The sequence below is a fragment of the Pongo pygmaeus genome, chromosome 11, assembly GCF_028885625.2.
Source record: "Pongo pygmaeus isolate AG05252 chromosome 11, NHGRI_mPonPyg2-v2.0_pri, whole genome shotgun sequence".
In the NCBI taxonomy this organism is placed as follows: domain Eukaryota; kingdom Metazoa; phylum Chordata; class Mammalia; order Primates; family Hominidae; genus Pongo; species Pongo pygmaeus.
In genome coordinates, this window is record NC_072384.2 from 83010677 (window position 1) to 83031921 (window position 21245).

Sequence of the window (21245 nt, forward strand, 5' to 3'; positions counted from 1 at the left end):
AAATTAGAATCATGAGGCTAATAGGCCAAAAATTTTTAAACAAGCACAGAAAATGGCAAATATATTTAGACTACTTTCTAACATAAAAATATTAATATTATGGTTTTGATTTTCTTAAATACATTTCTATACTTTTAAATCTTCTTGGAGTTGAAAAATGCGAACTCCTTAAGTCAGGTGGTTATCACCCCAGTTAACTGAGTGTCTCAGTCAATTTGGGGCTGCAGTAACAAACTATCATAGACTAGGTGGCTTAAACGACAGAATTTTATTTCTCAAAGTTCTGGAAGTCTGCAAAGGTCAAAATCAAGTTGCTGTCAGATTTAGGTGTTTGGTCAGGGGCCACTTTCTGGTTCGTGTTTTCACATGAAGAAAAGGATGAGGGTGCTCTCTGGGATCTCTTTTATAAGGGCACTAACTGTATTTTGAAGGCTCTGGTCTCATGACCTAATCACCTCCCTGAAGCCTCACCTTATAATATCATCACATTGGAGGTTAGGATTTCAACATATAATCTTGGGAGACACAAACATTTAGTTCATAGCATTGAGGTTATCTATGACTAGATATTTGTGTCTGCTCAGTGTCCAGATTCTTGTTGGAGACTCTGAGGGGCACAGTGAACTACATTTGTAGTTGCCATATCAATAATTCCAACAGGTGATCACGTAGTCCACCACCCTGGATTTGAGTTGTTTGAGTTTTATACATTGCTTAATTCTTTGGTGTGTTAGAGAAATCTACAAACTCTAATCAGGATGATTACTTGTATATATCATTTCAACTCTAAAGACTTCTGAACTTAATGAAATTCTAAGGTATAAAATGTTTTTCCAAGTAAATTTTAAGGCATTTGAACCTGATGAAAGCTTAGAATCTCCATTTTCTTTTTAATCTCCTTATAAATATTAAAATGATATCTGATTGACATTGGATATTTCTCAGCTTTCGTTTCACTTCCGGACCCAACTTAAGAGGTCTACTACTAGAAAAGAAAGCCCAGGCCTGAGTTTCACAGACCCTTCCCTGACTTAGTTAAATGGCCTTTAGTAGGTCTGAGTAATGGCATTGGTCAAACATGATTGATACTGGATACTGAGTTCATTATAATCAACTAGGAATCCAAAGACCTTTAATTCTTTTCTGAGTATAGTATAACATTCAGACCAGGCTTAGAATAAATCCTGAGAATAAGAGAAAAAGGAAATTGGTTGAGAAAGACTCCGGGCTAATAAGATCTTTCCTCCATTTAAACTGAGGCTCTGCAGAACCACATTGCCTAGTTGAACTGTTAGTCCTGCACCAGGGTAATTAGGCACCTGGTTTCCCCGTTGCTTCTTCAGAATACATCAATTAGAAAAAAACAAAGGGCGTCAAAATAATAGGCAATTATGGATATTTCTCAGGTTCTTCTTGATGCTTAATAAGTGACAAATAAGATTATAAAGCTTTATTTTGCTCTAACCATAATTGGCTTTTATTATACACTAAGATATTGCTTTGGGGCCCTGATGATGGGGTAAGTTTAATTATTTTTTGATAACAGCATTGAGGTTTTAGTTTATTTTTACATCCTTACATATGGTTGGAGGATGGCTAGTATGGGTTGAGATTTTGTCTGAGAATGTGGACTAACCTGAAGGAGACATCTGGTCTTGGTCATACTAGCATATTAGCATAAGGGCCTACACAGCCTGTGGCTGTCTCTCTAATGCAACTAGTTGCTAGTCCATCTGGACATATATGTTTTTCTAGATTGATATTTCTTTTTCTTTCCTACACTTTTCTATTATTTATTTATTTATTTTTTGAGAAAGTGTCTTGCTCTGCCGCCCATGCTGGAGTGCAGTGGCATGATCTCAGCTTACTGCAGCCAATCCCTCCTGGGTTCAAGCACTCCTCCCACCTCAGCTTCCCCAGTAACTAGGACTGCAGGTGCATGCCACCATGTAATTTTTGTGTATATATACATATATATATGTATATATATATGTGTGTGTGTATATATATATATATATATATATATGTATATATATATATTTTTTTTTTTTTTTGGCAGAGACAAGTTTTCACCCTGTTGCCCAGGCTGGTCTTGAACTCCTGGGCTCAAGCGATTGGCCCACTTTGGCTTCCCAAAGTGCTGGGATTTCAGGCTTTCTATTCTTTATTTTGTGTCCTTACATTCCTTTGCTTCTTTTAGGTTGAAAAGAAATTATTTTCTGAAGTCAGCTTGAAAAATTTGTCTTTTTAAATTTGAGACTAATTCATACCCCACTCCATCTCATCCTTTACCCTTAAGAAACAACATTCTCTGTATTTTACTCAATAATTTTGATGTCTTTGATTTACATTTTATAGGCACAGGAAAAATAGGACAAGTCTAATTAAAACCTCAACTGCTGTGTACACATTTCCAGCTTTCCTCTTAATGTGGATAACATTTTGTTCTAATGAAAGGTAAGGCTTCATTTCAAGGGCACTGTCTGGGCGATGCAGATTCTTGGATTCCTCTGTGTGTTCATTGAAACTCATTATGTGCCTGAATGACTAAAGGGAGCGTGGATGTTTTTATATTCCTCAATGGATGTCTGTTGTAATCAAGTTCAAGTAGCAAACAAAGCTCAATGTGAATGAACACAAGGGTGTCATCTATCAGTGGCATCTCCATATTTGAGTTATTATGCCATTCAAAATAAAGGCAACAGACAGACTCTGTTGTAAGTGAACACTGAATCTCTCAGTTTAGTTCGTTCAGATATTGTTGATGTGTCATTAACAAGAGAGTGACCTGGAAGAGAGCCAGATTCTCTGCTCCATCTAAAAATGGATTACTGTACCGCTGAGAATACTGTGAAGCCAATGTAGAAAATCATTTCTTTTGGAAAGGTACAGTCTTCAGGCTGAAAAATTCTCAATCTAGACATTAGACTGTAAATGGTTTAGGACTTATTTGCAGAGCATTCTTGGCTAAAGGACTAATATTCTTTCCTTGATGTCTTTAAACAAATGTTATTTGTCTTGCTTTGTTCTTTCTGGACACATTGTTACCGACATTAAAAAGAAGGTAACGTAAACTTTTTGCCAATTGTTTTTTCCTAGAGGAGATTCTTAGTTGTATGAAAATTAACCTATTCAAAAAGCTCAACTGAAGGGGGGACGGTATTTATGGAAAAATGCTAAGATCTTATGAATCTGAGAAGAGCAAGTAAAGAAGATTTGTGCTTTTATAACTGAAGTCAAGAACTGAGTTTCCTTGCTCCTTCTTTTTCAGTGTTTTCTCCATTCTTCTTTCTCACAGTTTCCTGAGTATATTCATCTTGCACAGAAGCCTATACGGCCATCTCAACATTGATAATACATGATCTTTTAGCTTAAATCCTTGTGTCAGATGGACTCAGACTTCCAGTGCCTCAATTCTAAAATCCTTACAGATAAATCTTATTAATTGTTAGCAATATGCGGCTGAGCTCAGCTCAGGAGCCCCTCCCTGACTACTCCGACATGTTCAAGGACTATGGAGTATGGTCATGCAGACTTGAATGAGGTAGTCTCTGTTGAAGTAGCTGTGGTTTGAGTAGACATTCATACTTGTGTCTATTACAGTCCCTATGCTGTGTCTAAATCCATGGGCTTAAAACTTTTTCCACCACAACCCAGAGGAATAAATACGTTTTTAAATCCCATTCCAGCATTCATCTATATATAAATTCTTGAAACAGTACTTTCCCTTATTACATGTGATACACTCTCATATTTCCTTTTTTCATTTATTTCTATCTCAATTCATTCCATTAAATAAAAGCATGGTGGTCTTGACTAATATAATTGATTTCATGATTCACTAATGATTTGCAACTTTAGTTTCAAAAGCACTGGTCTTTTCTTTATATTGTTTTCCTTTGTAGCTCTTATAATTACAATTGGCACTCCTGTTATATTTTTGTAGTTTTCTTTGTAGCAGATATCACAATTATAATTGCCTCCCTTGTTCAACTGTAAACCACATTAAAGCAGAGACTGTGTCTGTCTTGTTTACTTCTGTATTCCCAGCACCTAACAGAGTTCCTGGCACATAGTAGATGCTCAATTGAGTAAATATTGATGAATGAGTAAATGAAGACCCAAACAGATGGCACCCTTAATGGCTCACCTGGTTCTTTGCAAGGAGGAGATTCAGATACATATAAAATTCGCTAATTTGGTATAGCCCTGCTGATAGAGAAAGCAGATGGAAAGGCCCAGCAGGAGGCTCAGTGGAGCAAGCAGGCCAGGCCAGAGAGCTAGGTTTCCATACAGTCACTGATAGCTGAGTGAAATTCTTTCACCAGGGAAAATTGACTGTTTTAAGGGAAGGATCTGTGTCAGGGCTGAGCTCAGGTCTCTTGATTCTTTATCTAAAATGTATTCCACCACACTACAATGACTTTTTGGTTAGATTTCCAAAATTTCATTTTTGGTATTTTAATTTTTCCCTTTTTAGCTCGTAATAAAGAAAGATAGAGAAAGAACCACGCACTTTTTTTTTTTTTTTTGACATAAAACACCACGGTACCTGTTTTCCAATGAGATGAAGACATCTGGTTAGGGAGATTAATGGCACACAGAGCTCTCTCCCCTCTCCTCTTGCTATACTTATCCTGTTTAGTCACTGACTCCCATCCTATCAAGATTCATTTAACTAACTTCTGCAATATATGACTCCTACTTGTCTGTAACAGTTATTTCAAAAACTACTTTTCATAAGTGGATATTTTAAATGGTGTCACCTACTTTCTTTTCCCATATGCACAGATTTTGAATCTATAGGACAATTTAATCATTATTATGGTTTCATCTATAGACTTACTGAATAATCTATAGTTACAAAGCTGAATTTATATAAAAAGCAATTCACAGATTGATAAACTTTCTATACAGCTTCCTGGTGTCCTCAAAGCAGGGCTGAGAGGACTATTACTTTAACACTCAATCAGTTTCATCTGTTCTAAATATTAATTTATAAGGTGAGAATACTCCTCAAAATTAATCAACTTAATATTGAATTAAATGGTCAAAGTACAATTCAATTTATTATAATTGGGTATGTTATATAAATTTATCATCCACACATATTCATAACTCTTTTGGGAGGGGAGAATTTATATGTCAGGCTAGTGTTTCTCAACCCTTTTTAATAGACTGTGTAAGCTTGCAGGGTACAGTAGACAGATTTCCACTTCTACTTCTGCAGTAGACAGACTTCAGACAGTAGGGAGCTTCCTTCTGTCGTAGACGGCCATTCCAGCTTTAGTCAAATAAATATGGAAATACCTGCAGCAGGTATAAATTTTGTCCACAGTACTTGAGTTAATGCATTCATAGCTTTTGGGGGGCAATCCTTTGCTCTTCAGTCCAATCCCATTTGATTCCTTAAAGAGAGTAGCTCTATAAATTTTGTACTAAGCTCAGAGTGGGAATTTTTGCTAGGGCTGAAACTCTTGGCCTCTTGTGTTCCATCTTCTCAGAACCTTCCCAGAAGGTTCACTTTCGTCTAAGGTTCTGCTAATTCTCCTGGCACTCTGGGAGTGCGGTTCTGGTTTCTGCTCCATGAGTAACCCATAAACTCTGCCAATTTATTCTAAGTCCCACTGAGAAAAATTCTTAAAGAGTTACTATTTGTCATTTAGGATTTATTTTAAGTAAAGAGTAAATGAGTATACATGTATGTACACACATATGTGTATATATATGTATAATGAATATGTATACACACATATATATGTTATACTACGCTTTCTCTTCCTATAAATATATACTCTATATGTAGTCTACAAATGCTTTGTTATTGAAGATCCGTTTAGCTAGTAAGTTTCTTTTCATTCATGAAAAAGACAAAATATATGTTTGTAGAAGTTATTTAGTAATTACATAACATAAATTAGATATAGAAGTTATATAAAGTTTAATCTCTAATACTGTAAAAATATCCCTTGAGAGTATTGTGGTCTTGTTTTCAAAGAGTTATATTTTAGAGATACATACTAATATGTTTACAGAGAAAATAATCTCATGTTTGGGACTGGTTCAAAAATGATCTGGGCAAGAGGAGGAAAGTTATAGATGAAACAAACTTGATTATGTTGATAATAATCTTAATTTTTCTGTGTACATTTGAAATTTTCCTAATTAAAAAATACCCATATGTTTGAAACACATATACTTCTGTCCTCTGCCCCCACACTCATAGGGAAAATTGGTGGAAATGAAATGCAGATCTACTGCAGTGTAAACGTGTGACCCTCAAGCCCTAACTTGTCAAAACTTCCAATCGCTCAGTGGCACTAAAGTGCATGCATTTATTTCCAGGAGTATTTAGCCCATGTTTCTATTCATTTCCTCATCATTAAATCTCAATTTCAATAGCACAGGGTGCCACAAGCTGAGAATCAGGTGAAACTTCTTATGAAAATAAATGCAGAAATTCCCAATTGTGTCTATCCTAATAAATGCAAAAGGAACAACTAATTACCTATCTTATTTTAAAAAATAAAGTCATTGACAAGGTCATAGCCCTGCTATCCAACCTGACTATGGATTATTCTGAGTACAAAGCAAAGCTAGTTTTTTTTTTTCTTGCCAGCGAACTCTACAAGGATATACCTATACTGATCTTTTTCAGGTTATTTTGTAATCACACTAAACTTGACCCCATGGCACCTAATGATTCCTTCAGGAACCCCTCCTTCCCTGCCACTGACCATGTATAGAACTCTGAAAACATTTATAAAATACAGTTGAATATATATGTTTTGGTAATAAAGATTTTATATTTGAAGACATGTTTACTAAAAGGTATTTCATTTATAAAAATTTAAACTTTCCTTAGTTTATATTTGACATTATTAGAAAATCAGTTCTCCATGTGGAACTTTTCATCTAAAATGTCACAGGAACTGGGAATTGAAAAAAGGAAACTTTACACATTATTTCACATCTTGAGTTTTTCACATGCTTTTTCTTTGCCTGAAATCTCTTCCCCATCTGTCCCTTGCCAGGTGATAAATTCCTGTCCATCCTTCAGGGGCCAGCTCAGCCCAAGTCACTTCTTCCCTGATGTCTTTCTCAGTCTCTAAAGGATGCGACAAGGGCCTTTGCACACAGTATATCTCCACTATTGTTCTTACCACATTGTGCTGTAATAGCTGTTTTTGTATTTTTTCCCTATTAGATTATAAGCTCCTGCCAAGAAGACTTTAGTAACATTTATTAAATTGTTGGGTTGAATTGTGTATTCAAAGAATTGTTGAAATAATGGAGAGATTTCAAATAACAAATACATAAAAGCAAGAAAATGTCAGGGTTGAGGAAATGTTAACTGAAAAAATTACCTTTCCCCCAAAGTAATGGCTAAATATAACTTGCTTTTTGAGAAAGATTAAATCACCTTGAAAATAATCATTGACAAGAACATTTGTCCTACATTGTCACATCCAGTTGGAAAACTGCATTTAGTAGTTTACATTCAATATAAAACTTGGACTCCTTCAAAAGATAAGTTGATTTTCCTCTTTACAACAAGATACAAGTTACTTTGGTACTTCATAATAGAATAGAAAAATGATTCAGGTTCACAACATGAAAAATACACTAGGAAGGAAAAAGATTTTACAGATAAGCTCCAGGTCTACAGTAAGCCAGAGCCTCACAAGAAGCTATTACTGTGTAGAGTAATGTTCTCCCTGCATTGAATGCAGCACAGTTGATGCGTTCCAGTGGCATCATAAACAACAAAACCCAAGTTCAAATCATTCACATGAACTTGTAATTGAATTTTTCAAGATGTGATTTAGTGTAGTAGATGGAATAAGGATAAAATGTTTCAAATGCAACAGTGATTGAACAGGTTAGAAAAATTAGTAGGGAGTGAATATTAATACGGGGTGGTTTTCAGACATCTTGAGATAGGAAAGCTCCTCACTCGCCTAATTTAACAGTGAAAGAGAAAATAATACCAGGTTCAGTAAGAGGACTAGTGAGCAAGGAGAATATAGGACAATATTTTACCTTTTGAATGATAAACTAAGTGAAGTCGCTGAAAGCTGTGGTATGGATCTATTTTTTTTGAGTGCTGGATTAAAACTAAGAAAAAATAACTATAAATCTCAGCTCATAGGTAGGACTCAACAGGCCTCCAGTTCCAAATTTGGAGACTCTCTTCTTTTTATTAAAGTGTATACAAATGTACTACATTACTCAGAATTTGGCTGGCTAAAAGATTTATAAATTTGCTGAGTTGTGAACTTCTTTTACCAAAATATGAGCTCCAAATGCTGTGAACCTGGAAATTCTGTTTGTGTGAATGGGCTTTGGATTTCCCAACATTAAAGTTTAGTATTTGTTGTTGGGTCTGGAGTAGATACTGACATGAATTTCACTGTTTTGATATGCCAGCACCAGGGCAGAAACGCTTGGTAGGACTGAGATGGCAACTGATTCTACAATATCGAGTGGCTTTCTAGTGAACCCTCAAGGCTTTGAATGGAAGTGCACTGATGTTTTTCATTGTTTGCTGGATGTAGCCTTTTTCCTGATATTTGGTGGTAATTCTCAATTCTTACCTCCTTTCCTTGGAGCTTAGAATTAGAGTCTGTTTCCAAATATAGCCAGCAGATGGTGCAATTTACTTTATTTATACTCTATCTCAAATGAAAAAGCATTAGACTATTCTATATACATACACGCACATAATATGTCTCAATCTCATTCATATTTACAAATTTAAGTGTATGTTTCAAAACTTTTTATCAATTTGGAAACAACCTATTTAACATAATTTATCTCCTTTTAGAAAAGCAGTGTTCATTTTTTAGAGTTTTGTTAATGATTCAGACTTATATTTTATTAGCTTTATAGACCTAAAAGGAAGACATGAGAGGAGACTATTAGTCATGACAGGAAACATATCATTTCTTTTTCATCAGTTTTGTTACACAATTCATAATCACATGTCCTGCAAGACAAGAGTAAAGCTGGTTCTGATGTGCTCATGTAATTCAGCAATACTTAGCTATAATTTTGAGAGTCCTGTAATAACAAATGTTACAGTTCTGATTTGGTAACTGTATCCAACAGAGCTTTCAAGTTGAAATTTATTTATGGAATCATTTCAGTTATTAGACTATCCATCCTATCTCTTGTCAATAAAGGATTGTTTCCCATAGGAGATAACTAATAACTTTATAGAATTTTAAGATGTAATAGAATGTTATTGTCCCCTGGAGGTCACACTTACCAACCAAAGGGTAATAACTTTTATTAGAAGCCTGAAATAGTCTATAAATATTTCATTAAATCCTTAAAAATGTGCAGGTATTAATTCCGCACTCTCTTCTTTTGATTTCTGGCTACCACACTGAGATGGATAAAATGTTCCTGGGAACCTGGGGAAAATGTGATTGTGCTGAATTTATCACCTGTAATATTCCCTGGTGGGATTATCTGAATACATGTGGATTTTAGGAAGAATCTTCTCAGAAAATTTCATTATTATTCTAAATGCTAGGCTCAGCATCTAAGTTCTGCCTTTATCATTCTCTCTCCCAACATGTTCTACCAATTCTCAGCTCACTTTAGGCAGCAGGTGAAGAGAGGAGAGAAGACACTGCATTTTCTGGCCATCTCAGTCGATTCAAAAGCATTTATGGAGCATCTGTCTGTGCAGGGCACTGGCGTGGTGCTGAGCTGATTGAGTTAAAAAAGACATAGACCTTGTCCTTGAGGCAAAGCAGCTGCCAATTGCTGACTCCAGAGATAAGTGTTTTTATTTCTTCAGTATGGGCAGAGTTGCCATGGAGCAGGTTATGTGCGGGTTTGAACAGGTAGGGGATGCCCACATCATTCCTATCATCCTAGAAAACAGATAAAAATTTCACTTTATCAGACTGCAAAGAAACGCAGTTTAAATTTCTGAGAAATTAGAATTATAGAATACTTTAAAACAAAATATAGTTTTGACTTTCAGGTTAGCATTGTAACTAATGAAATATTGCAAAATCAAAGTCCCTTCAGGGTTCAATTTAATGAATACAGAATAGAACTTAAGGTAATAAAACAGATTCTCAGGGTGCTTGGATTTTGCATCTGAATGACACTCTGCTGTTACCACCCAGAGCATCTTTTCTCTTCTTGAACCACAAAAAAGACTTGGCTTTCTGCTTTTACTTTTCTTGAACATCATTCCTGTATAATAAGTCACTTGTACAACACTAGTGCATAAGCAATGAGTATGAGGATATTTTGTGTATGACCCATTTACTTGAAGGAATTGTTCTATTCTAGGCTCTTTGGTTGCAAGGAACAGGAACCCACTCAAATGGTTCAAGAAAAAAGGGATTATTTAAAAAAGAGAGAAATTCATGAATACAAAATACAGGAACAATAGTCAGGTTTTACAATGAATGTCAGAATGCCATATTCTTTCTCTTTTTATTTTGTAAGTTACTTTTAACAGATGGCCCCAGGTGAACTTGAGGAGGTCAGGTGGGGCCAGCTGTATTAGTCAAGATTCTCTAGAGGTACAGAACTAATAGGATGGAGATATATATTACATTTATGAGTTTATTAAGTAGTATTAATTCACATGATCACAAGGTCCCACAATAGGCCATATGCAGGCTGAGGAGCAAGGAAGCCAGGCTGAATCCCAAAGCTGAAGAACTTGGAGTCCAATGTTCGAGGGCAGGAAGCATCCACTATGGGAGAAAGATGTAGGCTGGGAGGCTAAACCAGTCTAGCCTTTTCACGTTTTTCTGCTTTATATTCTGGCTGTGCTGGCAGCTGATTAGACGGTGTCCACCCAGATTGAGGGTGGGTCTGCCTTTCCCAGCCCACTGACTCAAATGTGAATCTCCTTTGGCCACACTCTCACAGACACACCCAGGATCAATACTTTGCATCCTTCAGTCCAATCAAGTTGGCACTCAGTATTAACCATCACACCAGCCAAAGCTGGATCATATAAGGTCTTGAGGTTATGGTCGGGGATAATCTTGTGGCCATATGTGAACAACATGAGAAGGAGAAGTAAAGCCCTCAAATGAACTGAGCTGATGGATTTTCTCTAAAAAAACTGACCTGAGACATTGGTTATTTGTGACTGGCTCTTAAAATACTGATAATAACATTTAATATTTGTCAAGAGCTTACTGTGTGTCAGCTCTTGTCCTAGGCTTTTTTCATGTTTTAATGCATTAATCGTCACAACTGTATGATATGGATCAGTGTGATTCCATTTTACAAATAAAGAAACGGAGGCATGACTGAAAAGTCAAATAGCTTATACAAGTTGACAAAAGATGTAGTAGAGCTGGTACTGGAACCCAGTCAGTCTGACTCCAGAGCCTGTGCTCCTAGCCACTATATGACACTGTCTTCAAAGTGTTAGAGTGGGGAGCTGGTTCTATAGCAAACCAAAGCCACATGCAACTCAAAGATATGGAGTAGGAGAGGCAGAATGATGAGTTAGCAGAAGAAGCAAGTATATGGGGAAGAACACTGAGCAGTTGCTCACAGCAGCACCCCCACTGCCTAGATTGAACAAAGCCTAGTACATGGCAGGTGCTCACTAAATATGGGTGGAATAGAGAACGAAAATTTTCAGCAGGGGCTGTGGGTGTGACATATCCTCTAAGAAGCTCAGGTGTGCCAGTCAGGCAGGAGCCTCCAAATAACGTATTTGAATCTGTTTCCTTTACAAATTAACTAAATTATACATATACTGCATGAGTACATTCTCCTTTTAAAAACATAAAGCTCTGATCTACAGAGAATAGAGTTCCTTCGGGCCACTTCCCCATCTTTGTTTCCTCCTTTCCACTCCCCAGAGATCCTTCCAGGCTTTGTTAATATATTTAGATACATATATATATAGAAAATGTTGGAACTCTAAATTGTTGTTTTGCATATTTAATAAATATTTGCATAAGTATTATAGTATTTATTTTTTCCCTCATTTAATATATCATAGAGATCCAGCTATATTGTTATGATAGACATTCAGATGGTTTCTAAACTTCTTACTATTATAAAATTACGTTTATAATTTATATTACAGATTTTTAAAAAAAGAGTTTTGCTCTTTCGCCCAGGCTGGAGTGTAGTGGTGCAATCTCAGCTCACTGCAACCTCTGTCCCCTGGGTTCAAGTGGTTCTCTTGCCTCAGTCTCTCAAGTAGCTGGGATTATAGGCACCCACCACCATGCCTGGCTAATTTTTGTCTTTTTAGTAGAGACGGGTTTTGCCATGTTGGCCAGGCTGGTCTCGAACCCCTGACTTCAGGTGATCCACCTGCCTCAGCCTCCCAGAGTGCTAGGATTACAGGCATGAGTCACCGTCCCCGGCCTGTACAGTCTCATGATTATCTTCCAAAGAGTTTTTAATTTTTTATTACTTCTGAAACTCGTAAGTTATAAAAGAATCAAAGCATTATCTGAGATATCAACTAGTCCAGTGACTGTAAACCAGGATGGTGGAGTGGTAGTGGGTTTATCTAAATCACTTCTGAAGCATTTTTCCAAAAACAGCCTCCCTATCTTCTGGAAGAATTCTGGTATGGCAACCATGTTACAGTGGCAATGGGAGTGAGGGGGGATGGGAGGTGAGTGAGCACCTGGGTTGTTTGTTAAACTACTTTAGCAATTATTCTGATAGGTACCTACCCCCAAGCGTGCCCCCAAAACATATAACTAGTTGAAGACAAAACCAGGGTTTGATGCAAAAACTCCTGCCAGTTTTAGTCTAGTCTTTTCCTAATTATTTTGCTTTGCTCTGACAATTCATCTTCATCTCCATAATCCTTATTAGTTCCAGATAGAAACTTCCTTCAATTTACTTAAACTCTGTTCTGGGAGCTCCCCTGCTCTCATCTTCTACACTTAAAAACAAATGAACAAATTAATGAACAGACAGCAACACAAACAAGCTAAAACAAACGCGAAGAGATGATCAACTATACACTGAAAACTCATTTTCTCATTTCCTGGCCTGGGGTTATTGCTGGGGGTCAGCTTCCCAGCCAGGTGCTGCTTTTCTTAGGCCCTTTTGCATCCAGGGGCGTCCATGCACTCATCAGTTATCAACCACCAATCAAGCAGCTGTCTTCTTTCCCGTGGCTAATCAGACAAGGGTCATCTGTCACAGAACTATCCAATCAGCATTAAGGTGCCGAGTACAAAAGGCTGCTCAAAGAGAGAGTTTTTCTGACCAACAACATTCTACTTTATTGAAGATTTGGATGTGAGAGCTATATATAGAAAGCTGACATTTGGCTGCGGGAGCAGAAGTAAAAAGAGATACGGCGAGAGGGACCTGAGGTAGGAGACAAAGTTATGAATAAGCAGATGCTATACATGTAGAGGAAGTTGGTCAGTTGGGAGAGTAGCAGAAGCAGGGGCAAAGAGGACTTAGTCATCATGGCATATGTTCTCCCGCCTCTTGCTGCTGAGGGGGCAGCAAGATAATTCAGGCCTGGAAATGTATCAGAGCATTTCATTTTACCGCTGCATTTCGCCCTCTGTGAGGCTCCGTTGAACGCTGAGCAGGGTTTCCGTGTGATTCCGATTTCCTCTGCTTCCATGTATTTCCTGAGAACAAATCCATCTTTCTTGAGGTAGCCCGAGTGATTTTCTGCCTACTAAGCTTGCAGTCAGAAAAGCCTGACGCATCTGTCCTTAGTTTTCATTAATTAGGATATTTAGTCTGCATATAATTAAACATGAAAATATGAATTTATAAAAAGCAGGTATTGCCTTAATGACTGATTTGGGGAATATTTATGATTTAAAATGTTGTATGTTTTTTATTTCTTTCAACAAACATTTATTAATTATGTACTACTTGCCAAATTGTTTCTTGTTAACAAAACAAAAAAGGCAGTAGGGGCCAGGCGTGGTGGCTCATGCCTGTAATCCCAGAACTTTGGGAAGTCAAGGTGGGCAGATCACATGAGGCCAGGAGTTTGAGACTAACCTCGCCAACATGGCAAAACCTCGTCTCTACTAAAAATACAAAAAATTAGCCAGGTGTGATGGCACGTGCCTGTAATCCCCAGCGACTCCAGTGGCTGAGGTACCTGAATAGCTTGAACCCAGGAGGCGGAGGTTGCAGTGAGCTGAGATCGTGTCACTGCACTCCAGCCTGGGTGACACGGAGTCTGTCTCAAAAGAAAAAAACGAAACAAAACCGACAGTGGAAGTCGAGGTTAGATTTGAATCATTCCATTTCCAAGTTCAATGATTCTTCTCATATGCTTAGTTATTATGCCCACATTTGATTTGGGGGATCCGCAAAATGTCTATATTTGCCTCACGTTGGGTCCTCCAGAAGCTGCACTTACAAATGGCTTTTCTGGATTCTCCTGCTACATATTAACCACATCCTTCAGCACTTTCAGTGAATAATCCCTTTTATTCCTTTAGCCAGAGCCATACTGATCTGTGACTCTAGCTATTCATCTTGGTCAGAAGGAAAAACATGGATGGTTTTTGAGGAGAGCTGATATTGTCTTATGTAGCATCTGCCTAAGTTGAGGCCTCTGCCTAGTCTTTAGGCAATGCAGTAAGGTCTACCGTCGTCTAACAAGGGGGAGGGGGCTGCCTCTGCAAGCCCAGAGTGTTCTGGAGAGTCTGAGAGTTCAATGTTCTTGAGTGTATCCACCTGGATATCTCTACCCCTAGCCTTGGGGTCCCACTCCTTCCCTGATAATGTAGGAGACTTGTTGGTGCTCTGAATTCAGGATTATCTCAACTCTTACTTCTCTACTCTTACAATTAGGATGAAGGCCTTGTCTCTAGCATGGTCTGTTTTGTGGTCGTAAGAGAGGAAGGTGTCTGTAAACACTGCCCTGGGAGCCTTCTAACTTTCACATTTTGCCTTACGTGGCTAATTGGCTGAATGGAGCTTGTTATTTTCTCTCTTCGGTGCATCAATAACACTTAGCAACAACCAAACAGATCCCCCAGTCCTTATCATTACTATTTCTATCATACTTCACAATGCCAAAGATATCACAGAAACCATTGCATCCCTTCAACCTGTCATCCATTCCAAGTCACCACAGGTGAAATTCTTGGTAATTGCCATGCTGCAGTGTGCCAGAGGCCTTCAATACTCACTTCACACTAGAGAGGGTGTCCTAGTTGCCAACTGGCTGGAAAGTGATCCAACTTCACAATTGCATCTCAGGCACTGCTAGCTCCTCTTTCTATGACCAACTGTTTATTTTGGTGGTCCATGGAGTGTATAGGTGGTGAGAAATTAGATCCAGCTTGGTCTTGAAAAGAAGATGAGAAGTTGGGTGGTAGAAAGAATGGAGATAAAGAGTAGGGCTTGAAATTAGAACTAATTAGGATTACAGCAGAGAGGAGATAGCCAGCAGAGAAAAGAGGGGGAGAATGCAAGGGCCTGAGTTGGTGAGATGACACGGAATACAAAATTGATTGGACTGCTGCTGCTTCTGAGATTGGAGGCACAAAAACAAAAAAATACAACCAAGTTTGTCAGTCATAATAATTTAAATAATAATAGCTAATATTTACTGACTCCTTACTGTGTGCGAGGCACAGTTCCAAATGCATAGGCAGAAATTAATTTTCATTTAATAACATCAGAAAATGATTTTTTAAAGTTTTCTACAAGGTCTTTGACATAATTCACTACATTAAAATGGGAGAAAATAAGTCAAGTGTTTAAAACATCATTTTCTTGCTATTAAGCCCCATTTCCTTCTGCACTTTTCTTAAAAGAGTTAGGATTTTTATATTTCATTTTCTTATAACCAACAATTAGAAAAAGCCACTCTTACAAAGTTCCTATTGTTTGAGTTCTTTCTCTCCACCATTAGCCCTTTACTTTTAATATAATGGGCGAGCCTAAAAATAAAAATTGTCTTGTGTATGGCACAGAATGGAATGTGAATGAAGAGCTGAAAAAGAAAAAAACATTTCTTTTTCACAAGGCATCTGGATTTGATGGCCCAGCAGGCAGCAGTTTATTGCAGCAGTTGCTGCAGAGATCTTAAAAAAGGTAAGACTTTGCCCTGAGCAAAAAGGGCAAAGTTAACAAGAAGCTATATAGTGTCTCAACACCACAAATAAACGTGGAAGGGTGCGAGGGATAATGTAATGGGACATGTGTCGTTTGAGAGGTCTTTGGAGTATTCTGTTGTGATGGAGACCAAGCAGTATCTTGTCATTTCCTACATCTGTGTAGCTCCTTTTAACTAAAGCCTATGAGAAGCTCTGAAGAATATATTAATGGAGAGTAATAATCTCATGATTGTTGCAATTGAATTCCTACGAGCATGAAACTTCCTTCACAAATTAAAGCAGAGATGATGAGTTAACTGCAGGGCTTTTCTCTCAATTTCACCCAACAATATTATTTAAATGTTATTGATTTTAAGATGATAGAGGCTTATAAGCTTTCACAATATAAGCTGTTTTTGTTTGTAAACAGCAATGGTGGCCATTTTTGGCCTGATGAAAAAAGATAAGCCTAGGCAGTAGCACTTGACTTTAGGATAATTGGATTTATTTGAAGTTACTTTAAATTACTATTTAATAAAATAGAACCAGTGGGTTACTCATTTCCTCATTAATAACACTGATAATTTTCAAAATTAGTTCATATTTTGTACTAAAAACTTACCATCACTTAATATAAAGCCAGCGATTTTGAACCATGTCTGAGGAGGTTCTCTTCCTGAATACTTCCTTATAAAGTTGTTTTACCTGCAGCATTGACTCTAGGGATCACAGTAGAGTAAGTTTTCAGTTTATTTCTTTAATCAATAGATGAAATAACTGCTGTAAACAGTTGTATTAGGGAAATAATTTAACATGATTTGAGTCTGTGTTCTTAAATCTATTGATTAACAGAACTAGGGCATGGGTCTTATGCTAAAGAAAACTTGCAAATCTGCTGCTGGACATTTTTCTTTAAAATGTTAGGAGCACCCACTAAAGGACTAAAGACCATAAAAAAATAGCTAACAAAAAGGTTTATTTCAAAGTATATTGTTCACTTTTAGCCATTCATTTAGAGTCTATATTTACTATAAGAATTTAAAATTATCATTATGCTATTTTCTTTTAATTTAATGGTTTGATGTTAGTGTATGTAAGGTAGCTTTTAATGAGATAAATGATTGGGCGCTGTGAGGCCGGGTGCGGTGGCTCACGCCTATAATCCCAGCACTTTGGGAGGCCGAGGCGGGCGGATCACGAGGTCAGGAGATCGAGACCATCCTGGCTAACACGGTGAAACCCCGTCTCTACTAAAAAAATTAGCCGGGCGTGGTGGCGGGCGCCTGTAGTCCCAGCTACTCGGGAGGCTGAGGCAGGAGAATGGCGTGAGCCCGGGAGGCGGAGCTTGCAGTGAGCCGAGATTGAGCCACTGCACTCCAGCCTGGGTGACAGAGCGAGACTCCTTCTCAAAAAAAAAAAAAAAAAAAAAAGAATTGGGGGCTGTGTTAGTCAATACGCTCTTGACTTACAATGCAAAAATCTACTTAAAATAGTTTGGGTGATCCCGGTCCCGGGAATATGGCAGCAGTGAAGGCGTTGTGTCTCTAAATGCCTACATAAAAGTAGACAGCTAGATAGCAACACTAAAAACCTATTGACAATATTTACCACAAAACCGGGAGACAGGCTATCCCCACAAACCAAAGATAGTCAGTATATGAAGACAAACCACTTGACCCAAGACCTGTACAGTGAGAGAGAGCAGAGGAATCAGTGGAGAACAGGAGAACCAAATAGTCACAGAAGTTCACCATAAAGTGAGCAGACCAATTTGAGAACAGCAATGAATACTGAGAGGGTTTTGTTCAATCTGGTATTGGGTGAGTGCAAGGGAATGATGGTGTGTGCTGAAGGATCTGGAATCGTTTAGCTTCTAGATTCACCACTGAAACAGACTTGCAAGGATTCTCTTCCAGGACAGTGCCCCACTGTAAGATGAAACAGCTTGGAATAGAGTCAGAGCAAGTCAAGCAAAATAGAGACAACTGAGACAAGAAAAGAGAAGTCTGAGAAAAGATTGAGTTAAAACAACAACAATAAAAACTGTAGCTTTGAATTTGAATTTGAAGTGTCAGCATGAACTCTTGAATATGGAGAGAAAGACTGAGATGAGTTCTAGAAACAATGACCAGCTCAGTAGTAATGTGTATTCCTAATGCCAAATATGTCGTCTTGAAACCAGGGTTTCTTTGGAGAAATTGTCTGCTTACAACATGAGACTGAACCACAATAGCTGCTTGTATCACAATTGAAAGAGGCCGCTAGACATTATATTTCACTAAAGACCCATACCACCTGTGTTCTTGCTAAAGGCATTGAACCCGAGTCTGATCAAGCCTTTCACTCTAGCTGCCAATTTGCTGGAAATTGGAAACAGAAGAGAAAAAACAGAGTACAGAGGAACATGCTGAACTGTGTCATGAATATGTAATTGGCCAACTTCACTGGGAAAGCAGACAGGTCGAATACAGATCAAATGTAAAGAAAGAGGGTGGGGAGAACACATAGATGAAAGGGATTTAAATGATAATAAAATTTAATGGACAACAATAAACTATAGTGGCTTGGGATGCACATTTGGGTGGCAAAACTATAAAGAAATGAGGAAATTATTGCTATAAAAGTCAAGATAGTGATTACTTTTTTGAGCTAGAGGCAGGGCACATAGAGGGGTGATGCGGTTTGGCTGTGTCCCCACCCAAATCTCATCTTGAATTGTAGCTCCCATAATTCCCACATGTTGTGGGAAGGACCCAGTGGGAGATAACTGAATCATGGGGGCAGTCTCCCCCATACTGTTCTCGTGGTAGTGAATAAGTCTCATGAGATCTGATGGTTTTATAAGAGTTTTCTGCTCTCACTTGGCTCTCATTCTCTCTCGTCTGCCACCATGTAAGACAAACTTTTCTCCTTCCGCCATGATTGTGAGGCCTCCCCAGCCACATGGAACAGTGAGTCCATTAAACCTATTTTTCTTTATAAATTGCCCAGTCTCGGGTGTGTCTTTATCAGCAGAGTGAAAACAGACTAATACAAGGGGCTTCTGAGATAATTGGCAAATTTTTATTTCTTGACTTGGCTGGTGATTTCAAGAGTGGTATTTTGTGTGGCTCTCTGTATCTGTTTTATTTTAAAATAAAAAGGTTAAGATTTAAGCAAAAAGGATTTTTTATGTACTATATATCCAAATATTCCAGGAGTAGGTCATAGAATTTTCTGATTCTGGGGTTCAAATGATCACACTAGGATGAAGTCTTTTTCTCATAATTGTTTGACTCTCTCCATGGACCCTCCCCACATTATCTGCACTTTTAGTCATTCTCTATCTGTTGGGATGGTGGGCCCTGACAGATCCAAGCTTATGTGATCTTTAAAGCTGGTGTCCCCAAAGAAGCCATGGCTATAAACAACCCCTTTGAAACTTCTGGACAAGAATGGAAAAGTACGAGTAGGAGAGTGAAAGTGAGGAAAATTAAAGGTACTGATAGAAGTGATGAAAGCCCATGTCTTATAAATATCACACAATTGACTCAAAGGTGTAAAAAGATTAGGAATGAAGAATAGAAACTAACCACAACTTGGTGTCCACAGGACTTAATCAGTTGTCTGTATGTTCAGTTGTAAAGGGAACAAGCAAAATTCACAGATTTTGTGTAACATGAATTATGATTAATACTATACCTAACCGTTTGTGAAAAGAAAATTTATTTTTTGACTTTTGTGTATATTTTATGGGAATTGTGTATAAAAGTAAGAAAATGTCTGTTTAATAAATCAAAAATTATTTGGGAAAATTAATGAGTGATAGGTGTATAAGGAAGGGTCTCCTAAATAGGACATTCTTACCTTTTAAATCTGAGATTAGGTAGATCAACCATGCCTCCTCTTAACCCTTGGAACTCCTAGTTGCAGCAAAATACTAAGTTTGGTAAATTCAGCATTGTTCTATGAACTCTGTAATAAAAAAATTGTTCCTGACAGTATATACTTAACAATCAGGATTCTAGTAAATTCAGATGTTGGCCTTCGGAGTTCTCTGGGACCAGTAGCTGCCTGACCAGGCGCCCGGGGCCACGGGCTCAGCCGACGACCATAGGCTCCGTGTCCACCCAGCAGTTTGCAGGTGGCTGCGCCGAGGAGGCGCCGGAGGATGCGGCCTGGGCGGCGGACAAGGCTCAGCTGCTGCACGGTGAGGGCATCTGTAAGTGGTTCAACTTGTTCATGGGGTTTGGCTTACTGTACGTGACCGCCTGCACCGTGGTCGCGCTTGACACCCCAGTGGACGTCTTTGTGCACCAGAGTAAGCTGCACATGGAAGACTTCCGGAGCTTGAAGGAGGGTGAGGCAGTGGAGTTCACCTTTAAGAAGTCAGCCAAGGGTCTGGAATCCATCCGTGTCACCGGACCTGGCGGGGCATTCCGTATTGGGAGTGAGAGGTGGCCAAAGGGGAAGAACATGCAGAAGCGCAGATCAAAAGACAGGTGCTACAACTGTGGAGGTCTAGACCATCATGCCAAGGAATGCAAGCTGTGCCACTTCTGCCAGAGCATCAGTCATATGGTAGCTTCATGTCCACTGAAGGCCCAGCAGGGCCCTAGCGCACAGGGAAAGCCAACCTACTTTCGGGAGGAAGAAGAAGAAATCCACAGCCCTGCCCTGCTCCCGGAGGCGCAGAATTGAGCCACAATGGGTGGGGGCTATTCTTTTGCTATCAGGAAGTTTTGAGGAGCAGGCAGAGTGGAGAAAGTGGGAATAGGGTATATTGGGGCTAGTTGGCACTAACATGTTTCTCAGGCTGGGGTTCACACCATCACCATTTCTTCCCTCTGTTGGGGGAAAGGGTGAGTCAAAGGAACTCCAACCGTGCTCTGTCCAAATACAAGTGAGGGTTCTGGGGGCAACCAGGAGGTGGGAATCACCCTACAATCTGCATGCTTTATCTAAGGCTCCATCCCCAGAATTTCCAGCTTTTGAAAGTGGCCTGGATAGGGAAGTTGTTTTCCTTTAAAGAAGGATATGTAATAATTCCCATGCCAGAGTGAAATGATTAAGACCAGATTCATGGAGCCAAGCCGCTGCATTCTGTGGAAGGAAATCTATCAGGAGTAAGGCAGTGTTTTTTTTCACATCTTGTATCCTCATACCCACTTTTGGGATAGGGTGCTGGCAACTGTCCCAAGCAAT

General features: G+C 38.6%; 1 protein-coding gene across 1 annotated transcript in view; it reads left to right on the forward strand.

Annotated features, from left to right (window-relative positions):
- LOC129031582 (protein lin-28 homolog A-like) overlaps positions 1 to 20741 on the forward strand; it is a 45596-nt gene extending 24855 nt beyond the window's left edge. Inside the window, exon 3 of the mRNA XM_054478128.1 lies at positions 20043 to 20741. Coding sequence (XP_054334103.1) covers positions 20043 to 20741 — 699 coding nt within the window. The remainder of the gene's footprint in view (positions 1 to 20042) is intronic.
- The last annotated feature ends 504 nt before the right edge of the window (positions 20742 to 21245 follow it).